Source organism: Thalassophryne amazonica, chromosome 9 (genome assembly GCF_902500255.1).
Source record: "Thalassophryne amazonica chromosome 9, fThaAma1.1, whole genome shotgun sequence".
Classification (NCBI taxonomy): domain Eukaryota; kingdom Metazoa; phylum Chordata; class Actinopteri; order Batrachoidiformes; family Batrachoididae; genus Thalassophryne; species Thalassophryne amazonica.
In genome coordinates, this window is record NC_047111.1 from 23848354 (window position 1) to 23863444 (window position 15091).

Consider the following 15091-nt stretch of genomic DNA (forward strand, 5'->3'; position numbering starts at 1 on the left):
TTCATAAAGTGATTGATGGATGCAACTGTTTGCCGTTTGTGGCTGAAACCAGGGTGCGGTTCATTAAAGTCCTATTTAAACAAACATGAGACTTTTCAAGATTGTCCCAGAATTCTGGATTTTTAAGATGATCTGGATGAAGTATTCCTGAGCTTTTTTTTTTTTCCCCCAAGCATGTAATTGGCTGCCAAACTAAGGCTTAAAATGGGTTTAATTTAGCCAGAAACAGAGGATCTCTTACAGTGGGCTGCAGACCCTGACAACTTCCAGGATTTTTCAGGATGTCTCATTCTCATGCCTGTTTTTAATATTACATTTTATATTATTACATTATTCTTCTTGTAGCCGCTCTGTACAAAAGTCTGTAGAAATAACCTCCATTCTCCATAATTGTGTAAATTATGCAGATTAATATTAGTGCAATCTACCCAAGTATGCTATCTACTAAAAACAGTTGACGGTATGTACTCAGAGTATACAACTGCTATTGTGTGTCTGAATTCTCAAATAGTGATGGACTATAAGCATTTCTGGAGAGGACAGTTTTTGACAGACTTGAGTTATTCCCCAAAATTAAAAACATTTGAACGAATTTGATACACATCCTTTTGTGGCATCACAGATAGTGATTACCTCTTTCAAACAAAAAAAATTATTCACATGCACTCGATTTGCAGAGAGGACATTTTTGACAGACATTTTATTTTTGAATGCCTGTTTGAAGTCGTTTCTCCGCTGGGCAATGATCTGGGAGTTAGGTTGTTATGCAGTAGGCTTTTATTGAGAAATTAGTCCATTTAGTGGTTACGTACTGAATCAGCAATAGTTCTGGCAGCCCATCAAATTTAGACATCATGGAAGTGACAGATATTTTGGTAAAAACTGGTATAATTAGAGTTGTGCTGGTAAATAAATGGGGAGATCAAACCAAATGACCATTGCTGCTGATAGACCAGTAGTAGTTATCCGGCTTTGGCAAACTAAACTTTGTTGGTCATTCAACCGTAAAACTTATTCATAAAACTTCATAAAACCACTTATGGACCCCAGTTGTACAACCCCAATTCCATTGAAGTTGGGATGTTGTGTAAAATGTAAATAAAAACAATACAATGATTTGCAAATCCTCTTCAACCTATATTCAATTGAATACACCACAAAGACAAGATATTTAATGTTCAAACTGATAAACTTTATTGTTTTGTGCAAATATTTGCTCATTTTGAAATGGATGCCTGCAACACATTTCAAAAAAGCTACGACAGTGGTATGTTTACTACTGTGTTACATCACCTTTCCTTCTAACAACACTCAATAAGCGTTTGGGAACTGAGGACACTAATTGTTGAAGGATTGTAGGTGGAATTCTTTCCCATTTTTGCTTGATGGTCTTTTTCCTCTTTTGTCTGGAGGACACGACGTCCATGATTTCCAAAAACAACTTGAATTGTGGACTCATCAGACCACAGCATACTTTTCCACTTTGCATCTGTCCATTTCAAATGAGCTCGGGCCCAGAGAAGGCGGTAGCATTTCTGGATGTTGTTGATGTATGGCTTTCGCTTTGCATGGTAGAGTTTTAACTTGCACTTGTAGATGTAGCGTCGAACTGTTAACACAATGGTTTTCTGAAGTGTTCCTGAGCCCACATGGTAAGATCCTTTACACGATGATGGTGGTTTTTAATGCAGTGCCGCCTGAGGGGTCGAAGGTCACGGGCATTCAGTGTTGGTTTTCAACCTTGCTGCTTACGTGTAGAAAGTTCTCCAGATTCTCTGAATCTTCTGACTATATTATGGACTGTAGATGATTGAATCCCTAAATTCCTTGCAATTGAACGTTGAGAAACATTGTTCTTAAACTGTTGGACCTCTTTTTTTCTTTTTTTTCTTCTTTTTTTTCCTCCACATAGTTGTTCACAGAGTGGTGATCCTCACCCCATCTTTGCTTGTGAAAAGCTGAGCCTTTTGGGGATGCTCCTTCTATACCCAATCATGACACTCACTTGTTTCCAATTAACCTGTTCACCTGTGGAATGTTCCAAACAGGTGGTGTTTGAGCATTCATCAGCTTTCCCAGTCTTTTGTTGCCACTGTCCCAGCTTTTTTGTAATGTGTTGCAGGCATCCATTTCAGAATGAGCAAGTATTTGCACAAAAACAATAGTCTATCAGTTTGAACATTAAATATCTTTGTGGTGTATTCAATTGAATATAGGCTGAAGAGGATTTGCAAATCATTGTATTCTGTTTTTACTTAAATTTCACACAGCCACCTGACTTCATTGGAATTGGGGTTGTAAAACAGCCCAAGTTAAGTTTGTTAAACTGCAGTATTTAATAACAGGCGGTGACGGATGACTTTATATATATATATGTATGTATGTATATATATATACACACATACATAATATACTGCTGCTGTTTTTGTTCTCGTGTTAACCATAAATATCAATATTGAGTCCGATCCGCTCGCAGGCTGTTGTCACTTTGACTTTGCCAAATAGCTGCAGCACTGTAGTCAGCGGATCTGAGCCGTATGACATCGACGGTGGAAAGCTGCCTCAGGCCACGGTGATTAAAAATGCAGCAAAATCTAAAAACAGGACAGCACATCTGACGCTTTGACCACAGATCTGTGGTTTGGACTGTCTCTCTGTGTCCTTTGAAAATAAAGTGATTTCGGGTCACATGTTTAATACTTCATCACTTCATTGGAATTCATTTCTCAGCATGCTGAATTATTAGAATGTCTAGCAGCTGACATATTAAGGACATTCTAATCAATAATGTGATGCTTTGTTGCTAATTTAATGATGCAGCACAGATTCTGCACTACTGACGGCAAACTAGACGGGCACTCGGTGAATCCCCGGGCCGAGCCGTCCTGGGCGTTTCTGTTAAGATTTTAAAGGCCCGTAATGTTATTTTAATGTTTGAATTCAAGCTGTAGAACTTGGACATGTATTGTTAAGCTATGTATAATTTATTGTAATTGAAATTATTTTGCAAAAACTTGGGTCTGCTTGAGAGGTAATTATGAATGACATGCTGAGGAAACATACGTACGTGTGTGTGTGTGCGCGCGCACACATAGTTGGATGATTTTTTTTTTTTTTTTTTTATAAACAGGTTGCAACATTATGTTGGATATGTTAAATTTATTTTTGAGTATTGCATAAAGCAAGCACAAAGATGCAGATTGTTTGAAGTAAAAGTTGTTTTAGTACATCATCACACTGTGCTCAGAGGTCCAGCAGGGTTTCTGATCATCATGTGGTACAGAAAAATATATTGACGCCTGTCAGGGATTTTATGTGCCTCACTGTTGCATCACACACTCATCACTTTTCTGTTGCAAAGCATCAGTGAACACGTCTGTCTGTCAGTCCTGCGTCCTCTTTGACTACGTAAGTACACTGCGAATCTATATATGTTAGTCATCTACAAATGTTACTGTTTGGTTGTGCTCTAAATTATTAACTAAAGATGAATTGTCAGTTAATTTTTAATTTTAAGATGATGACCCCCAACTTTCCAGAGCTGTATTTAGCAGCACTAATTATATAGTTTCACAGGATTATGCATTTTGTGCATTTGTTTATTTTTATTGTGGAGCAGCATAAAATTAATTCTGGATAGTTGTTTGTATCATAGTTCTCTTTAGCATGTATTTGTAATCATTAATGGGATTTATTTTTGTTCTCTAAATTTGTCAATAATTAGCTAAAAATTAAGCAGTTTATTTTTAAGCATTTTGCAAATTAAAGTAGGAGCAAGTTTTTGTGCATGTGTGTGTTGTGCAACATTTTTACTCTTTCAGGTCTTTGTGACATCCCAGTTTGAGGACTTCCATCAGATGCAGGACCACAGAATAAAGAAGTGTTCAAAAATTAAAGAAAATTACAACAAACGTGGAAAAACTGACCAAATGAAGCACCATCACAAAAGTCAAAGTGGTGGACATCATTCAGTGCACAAGTAAGTTTGTGTTTTTTTTATTATTATTATTATTATTATTATTATTAATCCCAATCCAGAGATGTAGCAGGAAGGATTACTTTAGTAATCATCATTCTTTCCCAGGGACAACAGATGAAAATTAGCTTGTAGCTAAATCTGGTCTGTGCAACACATTGGTTGTGCAATGTCCCTGTCAAATAAATAAATAGTAATTAAGACTTGGAGCTTATTATAAACATTTTCAACAAACTGAAATGGAAACCAGGTGTGTTAAGATCAGTGGGCGTGTCCCACAGAAGCAGGAGTCCAGATTAGGACTTCCGTGACATGCCACAGAAGTCTAAAATGACCTATTTCAGTTTTGCTGACAGCAGGTGAGCTTCAATGTGCACAGATGTACGTCACAATTTAAAAAAACAAACAAACCTGAAATGCTGTATTATATTTATTTAATATAGTCATTTCAACCAGTCTTACAAAATGTGCTTTAAAAGGGAAACAATATGTGTATGTCCAATCAAAAGTTTGTATTTCCTGTTTATAACTAGCAGTGTCGTTAATGTAGAACTCCAACTTTATAAGATTGATTTAAAAACAAATTTTGGAGCATATGGCCCCTTTTAAGGCTGCAGCCTGCAGAGCTCCATGTGCAGCTTTGTGAGGGCAGTTAATATCTGCCTTCTTTTTTCTGTTCCAGTAGCACCAATTCAACAGCAGATGGAAGCATTTTCCACAATCACCACCATGAGCATGAAGGCCAGACACACTCTCATTCCTGCTGTCCCAAGAAAACCCCTCATCACCTTTCTGCTTCAGACACTTCTTTGTGTTCCTCAACGTCCTCTGTTTCTTCCTCGTCTTCATCAGCATCCTCCTCATCCTCTTCCTCCACATCAGCATCCTCCTCTTCAACTGTGCTGTCCTGTGACGACAGCGGAGAGTGTTTTGGCAGACATCCGCTTCCAAAGCCGCAACATTCCCAGTCCTGCGGTGACATTTCCCGGAAACACAAATACTTTGAAGAAGACGACATGGAGCCTTTGATAGATGATGAATGTCCTGGACAGAAAGGAGATGGACAAGACAGAGACAGAGGCAGGTCACCTTTCACTGGCCAAAACAAGAGTGCTGAGAAGAACAAGGAGAAGATTTCAAGAGTTATAGCAAAGGACGGAAGTTTCCGCAAAGCAAAATCGCTGGAGTCTCTAAAAAGACCCGCAGAAAGAGAAATGGATGAAAATGAACAGGAGAGAAGGAAAAATGAGGCAAGAATTAATTTAATGAAGGAAAAAATGAAGTTCTCTGCTTTTCTTAATGAGATCACTCGAGAGGTGCTCAGTCCAATGAGACTCACCACTCTTGGGGTTACAGATACTCAAAGAGCCTCCAGCCCAGGACAGGCCACTCTTAAGTCCGGGAAAACAGGAAGCAGTGCTGAGAAACCTGGACCACAGAGTCACTGTCGTGAGAGTGCAGACTTCATTAGCTCCAACAAACACTGTCGTATCTGCAAGCACTCACACTCTGTTAAGGTTTCTCGCTCTAAATCGTTCCATCACCACCGGCATCGTTCAGAGTCGCCAAATCGTATTTATTGCAGGCCGAAAAGCTGCACCGACATCAGCTGTTCGCAAAGACGTCACTCGTGGTCTCTGTCTCATAAACATCACTCCCATTCATCGATTAATGTCTGCTGCCACCGTCGTCACCGTGGTTACTGTCACACCTCCAGACGACCTGATTGTCATCAGCACAAAGACCACCAAGACACAAGTCATCAACGCCAACGCCAAAGTCTGTCCTCCTATGGAGCTCACAGCCATCCCGCTGATCACCATGGTGATCACCATAAAACATCTCATCACCATGGAAACAGTCATTGTCCTGTCTGTCATGGTGGAGTTGACATCAGTCTGTTTCAGAAACATGAGCAGCACCACAACGTGACCCATTATGACCATCATGGAGACAATCATGGCTCTGTTCATCACCATGTGCATGCTCATGCTTATCACCATGGAGACAGTCACCATCCAACTCATTACAATAAAAGTCAGCACAGCCCAATACATCACCATGGAGACCACCAGAGTTCAGATCGCTGTCACCACTCAAAGACTGCTGATGAAAATCAATTTGTGATACCACTTCATCACGGTCAGCACACAGCAATCAATCATGATGGAGGTCATCAGCCTAAAATCCACCATGGTGATTACCGTCAACATTACCGTGGAAATCGCCCAAACCCAAAACATCACCATCTCCATAGAGGCAATCACATAGACGTTCACCAACATCACTATGGAAAATCTAACATTTCAACCCATCAGCATCATTATGGTGACCACCATAATGATGTTAAACAGCATCACCATGAAAACCACCACAGGCGAGGTGTTTGTAGTCCTCATGCAGACCCTCGCAGTGAAGTCAAACAGCAGCTCACTGGACCCAACCACAGTCCCACTGATCAGCGCCACCATGGATACTCCAGAAGTGAACCTCAGCAGAATCTCAGTGGAGCCAACTACAGTCCCAGCTGTCATGGTCACCATGGAGACACCAAAAGTAAACCTGAACAGAATGTCAGTGGAACCGATCACAGTCGAGGCTATCAGCACCACCATGGAGCCCCTCACGGTGAAGCTCAACAGGATCATCCTGGAGACCAGTACAGTTCAGCCCCTCAGCATCCTAATAAAGATCATCACAGTCCAAACCTTCACCATCGCCATGGAAACAACCATAGTGAAAATCAGCAGACTCAAAGAGATGACCACAGCACACACCCACAACCACGTTATCTGCTCTACTCCTCTCACCAAATGGCTGAGTATCATGACTACACCAGCTGTCACCATGATGACCAATGCATCCACTCAAATGGGCTTCCTGGTGCCAGTTTACCTTCAGAAAAGCAACTGGGATCACTTCCCAGAAAACTATACTCCCTGAGGAACAACAGCAGTCTCTCAAGCCAGGATGAGGAACAGACTACATCATCATCGCTACATAAGTTATGTCTGTTTCTGCTCATTCATTAAATCAAACCCACACACAGTGTGACCACCGTAATTATTGCCAAAGCTCTCGCTGTGTGTCTTACATTATCGATTAACAGATTATTCCAAAATGTTCCACTCATTTGCTGGATTATTGGTTCTGACATCAGTGTGCACATCGTCATTGTGGGAGATTATTAATCAAACACAAGCTCCTGGTCATCAAATTAACATCTTAGCACTGATTTTACTCATTGTCTTGCAGTATCATCAGAAATATTTCAAAATTTTTTGTTTTTCTTCACTACAGGAAAAGGAGCTGGAAAGAATAATGTAAGTGTGTCACATGCAAAAATACAGAGGAGCATTCCAAGAACATTCCAATGAATTCACTCAAAAATATTGAAGCAGTAACTTAAAAAAAGACAAAATCCAACTTAAAATCCAATTAAATAAAAGACGTGCAGAAGAGGTTACAATTTGCCAAAGAACACATCAACTACCCTAAAGTGAAATGGAGGAATATTTTGTGGACTGATGAGAGTAAAATTGTTCTTTTGGGGCCCAAGGGCCACAGACAGTTTGAGAGACGACCCCCAAACTCTGAATTCAAGCCACAGATCACAGTGAAGCATGGTGGTGCAAGCATCATGATATGGGCATGTTTCTCCTACTATGGTGTTGGGCCTATATATCACATACCAGGTATCATGGATCAGTTTGGATATGTCAAAATACTTGAAGAGGTCATGTTGTCTTATGCTGAAGAGGACATGCACTTGAAATGGGTGTTTCAACAAGACAATGACCCCAAGCACACTAGTACACGAGCAAAATCTTGGTTCCAAACCAACAAAATTAATGCCTCACAGATGTGAAGAAATCATGAAAAACTGTGGTTATACGACTAAATACTAGTTTAGTGATTCACAGGATTGCTAAAAAAGCAGTTTGAACATAATAGTTTTTAGTTTGTAGCGTCAACAACAGATGCTACTATTATTATGAACACCCCCTTTTCTACCTTTTTTTTTTTTACTAATAGCCCAATTTCATAGCCTTAAGAGTGTGCATATCATGAATGCTTGGGCTTGTTGGATTTGTGAGAATCTACTGAATCTACTGGTACCTTGTTTCCCATGTAAGAATAAGAAATATACTGAAAACCTGGATTAGTCTTTTTAGTCACATAGCACTGTTATTCTGAACCCTACTCTATATGTAATTCCAAAAATGACCAGAAAATCCAGTTTAAATGTTTGTTGATTGGTTTAGAAGGAAAAATTCCATTGTATATTTCAGTGTTATAAATTTCAGGACATCTTTGATGCATACGTTAACTGTAGACGGGATGTCAGTTGGCCATTGTTCTTTCTGGTTTTGTGCGTTTTTCCTCACAGGATGCTGCAGGAGCCAAACGAGGGTCTGCACCAAACTTTACTGAAGACTGCAGGGAGGATGGAGAGTTTAAGGGAGGAGTTTGTAAGCAGCCAAAAGCTTTTGGAGGTGGAGCTACAGAGGACATGCATGGAACTGAGCAACCTCACAGAAAAGTTTAAAATGTAAATAATGCTGTTTTAGGTCTTCTGACATAGTGATGTCAGCTTTTTAAACACTGCAACAGATTGAATTTTTCAGTAAAATCTCTCTTTCTCTGTTCTTTTTTTTTTTTTTTTAGACTACATGATAACTGCTCATCCACACAACAAACTAATAATCTTTTAGAGCAAAAGCTTCATTCAGCGGTGAGATCAGCTGCATTTTGTGTGCGTTATGTAATTTAAAAAATATATAAAATTCAATTAGAGATATGAGTAAAGATGCATAAAAACATTTTGAGTATTGAGTTAATAATCTGTATATGTGGTTTCTGCGCTCTCTCAGGTTCAGGATATGGAAGACGAACGCAGAAGACTGAACCTGCGTATATTGGCGTTAACCAAACACCTTACCCATATAAAATCAGTCCCCAGTTTGCAAACGGTTCATGTAAGTAAGCTCATCTATGAGTTTTAGGCAGGTACCTTCAAGAATGGTGCAGAAAACCAGACTAGTGCAGGGGTGGGCAACTTGTTCCAGAAAGGGCCAAGAGGGTGCAGGTTTTCTTTGCAGCCACTGACTCCACCAGGTGATTTTATTGATTAATATCACTTTGAGCAGATGGAATAATTTAATCAGTGAAATCACCTGGTGGAGTCAGTGGCTGCAAAGAAAAGCTGCACCCTCTTGGCCCTTTCTGGAACCAGTTGCCCACCCCTGAACTAGGAGATGTATGCATGCATTCTTTCCATGCAATACTGTATCTTTCACAGTATAGAACCACTACTGCCTCTTGGATGGCAACCACCCAGGTAGACAACCAGTCCATCCTCACCTCTCAAAAGTAACCATCTATCCCTTATGGCCAAGTGACACATGGGTGTGTCCTTGGTTTTCTTCAGCAGCAGAGGCCCTCAACACTCAACTTTATTTATTTAACAAAGTTGTGGCACCTGCATGCTGGATCATGCACAGAGAAATGTGCCGTCAACAAGTGTTCGTGGCATTTTAGAGTTGCTGTACGCAGGAGCTTTTAATTTGACAGAGACGTGGCGGAAGACATTAAAAGCACTACACATTTCACTCATGGTACCTAACATTTAACTCGGTGGAACCAGCTACAGTCCCAGCTGTCATGGTCAGCATGGAGACTCCAAAAGTGAACCTCATGGTAACAGCAACATAACACTTAACTAAACTGAGTAAACCAGTTGAGCTATAAAACACAAATCAATAGCACTAACAACACTGTTAAAATAACATGAACCACAATAACATTTAAAACCCCCAAACTCCCATTGTTTATTGGTTAGGCAAAGTTGCTCATTTCTCCAAAAATATTAGTCTTATCAACTTTACATTTTCGCAGCATTCATCCTTGACCCAAAATGCATAAATATACTAAGTGGCAAATAACAACTCTCTGGTTTTTGCGTTATCGAAGCCATGCATGTACGCACACACAGCGGCCACTTGGCTATTAAAATATACATGTTAATGTTAAAGAAAATATCAAAAAACATCCAGTTTTAATAAAATCTATCAAAATAACCTCATCAAACCTAATGATGGTTTATTGTTTTGTTTTTTTAACCATAATGCAAAAAGACTGTTTATTGTTTTCAGTGTCATTATGTTGGAATAAATCTTGCTCATTTGAGTTTTTATAGGTAATTGTACTTTGAGTCATTTGATAAAATTCACGTTTTTATTGTGTTTAGGGGACGACAATGGCAAACAAAGCAAACGAGTGTTTACAGTCAGACGATGTTCCTCGGGGGGCTCTTCCACTCACTCCCCCTCCGGCTCAGTTCATGGACACTCAGAACTGTGGAGAGCCCAAAGCTGCTGGGCAGGAGGAGTCTCTGGGCTCCGTTCCGGAGGAGGAGGAATCCGACTGGTCGGAGATGGGAGAAGAACTCCCACGATTTATACAATCCGAAACACACAGAAGTCAAGTATGGAGGCACCAAGGAGGAGGCGACAGGGAGGCGTGGTGTGAAGAAATGGTTAGAGGTCACGCTTCTCGCCACTGGCAGGTGCCTCATCTCCAGTTCACCATCCACAGTGAGATCCTGTCTGTCCCCCAAAGCGAGAACCTGTGTGACAACACGACAGGCAAGGGCCCTTACAGAATCACCACGGGACCAAACCTGAGCTCTGCTATCCTGATCCGCTCAGCCAGCCTGGAGGAACTCCCTCTGGCACGCATGCAGAAGGAGCTCAGGGGCACAGAAGCCGTGATGGACCTGCGCCGGCCCGCAGACGAAACTGCTGAAGATGATCAGCGGCTCATGCAGCACTGGAGCGTGAGCGGCGGCAGGAATGTGACAGGAAGCAGAGTGGCGGAGACAGAGAGCAGTGCCGAGGTACTACTCAGCCACTTCCTCAGGGAGCCGCGGCCCAGCGGGGTTAAAGGTCACGGCAGCCACCAGGCATACGGCTGGATGGAGGAGGTGTTGCAAAGGGAGCGAACGCAACTGTGACAGATGTGCTGAAGTATCAATTTTATTTCAGATTAATCACACATAAACTACACATTTTATTATTCCACTGAAATTATACCAAAATATTCAGCAGTTAGTGTGGAGTTCTGTTATTCCCATATCCCTGCACTCCAAAAATATTTCATTCTTAGTTAAACTCTTGTCCATGTCTTTAAAATAAATAAGTAAATCACTTATAAACTGTGAATATTTCAGGTGGTTGAAATTTCATTTTAAAATACAGGTATTTGTATTGTTTTGCTGAACTTGTGTTCAGGATGCAGTGTACAAAAGATAATCTCCATAATTTTGTAAAAAGCATTCTGTGACAGCTGATAAGCTGCACTAATAATATATAATAATAATAATATACTTTTCTCTACCCTGAAAATTTAAAAGCACTTGTATTTGAACATGTGTAGCTGTAGTTATATTTTAGAGCACTTCATTACCTGGTCTTTTTGAAAAATGAGTTTTGCAAAGTAGTTGTTCATTATTTATAATACTAAAGGACACGTCCAATCATAATGATTTCACCTGTTCCTCTAAATCACAAAGCATACCCTGAGTAATGTGCTGTATTAGAGTATTTGTATGTTTTCCATATGTACATATGGAGAACATTTCCATCATATTTGTCCTTTAGGATGAAATGCTTTGTAACTGAACAATTTTCACATTGTTGTATAAATTATTCCTGTGTAGCATCTAATAAAAAATAACTGAATAATAAACACTGTATTTTAACTCTTAAAATTTCCAGTTGCAGTGTATCCAAAATCTATTCACAGCGCTTCACTTTTCCACACTTTTTTTTAATGTTACAGCCTTATTCCAAAATGGAGTAAATTCATTTTTTCCCTCAGAATTCTACTCACAACACCCCATAATGACAACATGAAATGTTTTTGAAATTTTTGCAAATTAAAAAAAAAATCACTGGTATGTACGTATTCACAGCCTTTTCTCAATACCTTGTTGATGCACCCGTGGTAGCAATTAAAGCCTCAAGTCTTCTTGAATACAACCCCTGGCAATAATTATGGAATCACTGGCCTCGGAGGATATTCATTCAGTTGTTTAATTTTGTAGAAAAAAGCAGATCACAACATAACACAAAACTAGTCATTTCAAATGGCAACTTTCTGGCTTTAAGAAACACTATAACAAATCAGGGAAAAAAAATTGTGGCAGTCAGTAACAGTTACTTTTTTAGACCAAGCAGAGGGAAAAAAAATATGGACTCACTCAATTCTGAGGAATAAATTATGGAATCACCCTGTAAATTTTCATCCCCAAAACTAACACCTGCATCAAATCAGATCTGCTCATTAGTCTGCATCTAAAAATGAGTGATCACACCTTGGAGAGCTGTTGCACCAAGTGGACTGACATGAATCATGGCTCCAACACGAGAGATGTCAATTGAAACAAAGGAGAGGATTATCAAACTCTTAAAAGAGGGTAAAACATCACGCAATGTTGCAAAAGATGTTGGTTGTTCACAGTCAGCTGTGTCTAAACTCTGGACCAAATACAAACAACATGGGAAGCTTGTTAAAGGCAAACATACTGGTAGACCAAGGAAGATATAAAAGCGTCAAGACAGAAAACTTAAAGCAATATGTCTCAAAAGTTGAAAATGCACAACAAAACAAATGAGGAACGAATGGGAGGAAACTGGAGTCAACATCTGTGACCGAACTGTAAGAAACCGCCTAAAGGAAATGGGATTTACATACAGAAAAGCTAAACGAAAGCCATCATTAACACCTAAACAGAAAAAAAACAAGGTTACAATGGGTTAAGGAAAAGCAATCGTGGACTGTGGATGACTGGATGAAAATCATATTCAGTGATGAATCTCGAATCTGCATTGGGCAAGGTGATGATGCTGGAACTTTTGTTTGGTGCCATTCCAATGAGATTTATAAAGATGACTGCCTGAAGAGAACATGTAAATTTCCACAGTCATTGATGATATGGGGCTGCATGTCAGGTAAAGGCACTGGGGAGATGGCTGTCATTACATCATCAATAAATGCACAAGTTTACGTTGATATTTTGGACACTTTTCTTATCCCATCAATTGAAAGGATGTTTGGGGATGATGAAATCATTTTCCAAGATGATAATGCATCTTGCCATAGAACAAAAACTGTGAAAACATTCCTTGCAAAAAGACACATAGGGTCAATGTCATGGCCTGCAAATAGTCCGGATCTTAATCCAATTGAAAATCTTTGGTGGAAGTTGAAGAAAATGGTCCATGACAAGGCTCCAACCTGCAAAGCTGATCTGGCAACAGCAATCAGCGAAAGTTGGAGCCAGATTGATGAAGAGTACTGTTTGTCACTCAAGTCCATGCCTCAGAAACTGCAAGCTGTTATAAAAGCCAGAGGTGGTGCAACAAAATACTAGTGATGTGTTGGAGCGTGCTTTTGTTTTTCATGATTCCATAATTTTTTCCTCAGAATTGAGTGATTCCATATTTTTTCCCTCTGCTTGGTCCAAAAAAGTAACCGTTACTGACTGCCACAATTTTTTTCCCTGATTTCTTATAGTGTTTCTTAAAGCCAGAAAGTTGCCATATGAAATGACTTTAGTTTTGTGTAATGTCTGTGATCTGCTTTTTTTCTACAAAATTAAACAACTGAATGAACATCCTCCGAGGCCGGTGATTCCATAATTTTTGCCAGGGGTTGTATGATGCCACTAAGCTTGGTGCACCTATCTTTGGGTAGGTTTGCCCATTCCTCTTTGAGAAACCCATTCATTGTTTAAGAGAACTTGAAACTTGAACTAGCAGCTTCATAAAACAGCTGTTTTAAATTCTCAAAACACTAAATGTTTCGCTTCAGAAACAAAGTGACCTTTTGAAAATGCTTAAAATACTAATAACAGATCCTGTTATTATTTTTTAGATACACACGGCACACGCTCACCCTCCGATGAGTGTGTTTGTGTACTAAAACCAGCTCTCCGTCTCTGGGGTCCGACCTTCGTGTCTCCACGGGTATTACCCGGCAGGGCTGCACAAAGGCTGTTCAAGCTGGTGGCGAGGAGATTCGTCTAGCCGCTCACTGCCTCCATCCGGACATCCACCCCGCTGACGCTGATCTCGCACCCCGGTCGAATAGCCTTCTCTGGAACCAGGATACGAGCCGGCCACGCCCGTTAACGGCAGCTCTCCTCTTATGGATCAGGGCTCTTGGAATGCTCCTGCCATATCTTCTTTGAAACATTCTTCATCAGTTTCCACACTTTGATCTATGACATATTTTTGAACTGTTTCTGCCCAAGTATCATATCCTCGTCCATACAATACCACTCTGTGTGGCCGAAAATCCACTTCTTTTCCCCCTTCATGTTCGAATTCAGGGTTTGCTACAGGTCCTGACTCTTCTTCAGCCATGTTTTCACTGCTTGTTTTTAACACTAACCTTACTGTTTCGTACTGATTATCCTCTCTTTATTCTCTCGGTTGCTGAGATTGTCGATTCCACCACTGTCGTCTCCTTGACTTCAGCTATGGTCCTTGTCGTCTCGAGTCGTCTGCCTCTCAAAGCCTCTCTTGGCGCCTTGAGTCAGGGATGAGTGACAGACTACTTGGCTATTCAGCGCTAATTCCAGAGGTTAATTCCAAATCAGCTGCTCCTTTTCCCGCTTCTCCCCTTAGGAACCTCACGGGTTGATGATCCTATTCTCTCTTGTAAATCACCATTTTGCACAGTATACTCTCATACCTACTCTCTTGACGATCCGATCCAGCAGGCTCCCTCGCCTGCTTCCCTTCCTCGTCGTTTCGTGACGATCCAGCAGGCTATCTCTGTCTGCTTCTCGTCCCAGTTCAGACGATCCAGCAGTGACACGTCTGCTTCTCGTCCTTGATCCCAGCTCCCTGGGATACTTGCTCCTGTTGTCTTTACTTCATCCCTCTGGTGGTCGCCTCCAAACTTTCACACCTCTGGAAAATAGATATGTTTCAAGCCGTTACTGGACCTATACAGGCCATCAGCCAACACTCTCCACAACACTGTCTCCTTTGGTGATCCACTCAGGGGCTTTCCACCTATCCAATGGCAAAGACTCTCCTTTGG

The 15091-nt window shown here is 40.5% G+C and overlaps 1 protein-coding gene across 1 annotated transcript; it reads left to right on the plus strand.

The window, feature by feature from the left end:
• Positions 1 to 7246: 7246 nt before the first annotated feature.
• Positions 7247 to 11262, plus strand: si:dkey-273o13.3. Its single transcript, XM_034177404.1, has 5 exons — positions 7247 to 7299; positions 8367 to 8528; positions 8645 to 8711; positions 8851 to 8955; positions 10227 to 11262. Coding segments are annotated over exons 1-5 (1101 nt in total). The 5' UTR covers positions 7247 to 7297; the 3' UTR covers positions 10992 to 11262.
• The last annotated feature ends 3829 nt before the right edge of the window (positions 11263 to 15091 follow it).

Excerpts from the sequence above, each read along its gene's own strand:
- si:dkey-273o13.3 (XM_034177404.1), top strand. Across the intron at positions 8,529-8,644 it reads CTCACAGAAAAGTTTAAAAT|ACTACATGATAACTGCTCAT; the intron begins GTAAATAATGCT and ends TTTTTTTTTTAG. Across the intron at positions 8,712-8,850 it reads AGCAAAAGCTTCATTCAGCG|GTTCAGGATATGGAAGACGA; the intron begins GTGAGATCAGCT and ends GCGCTCTCTCAG.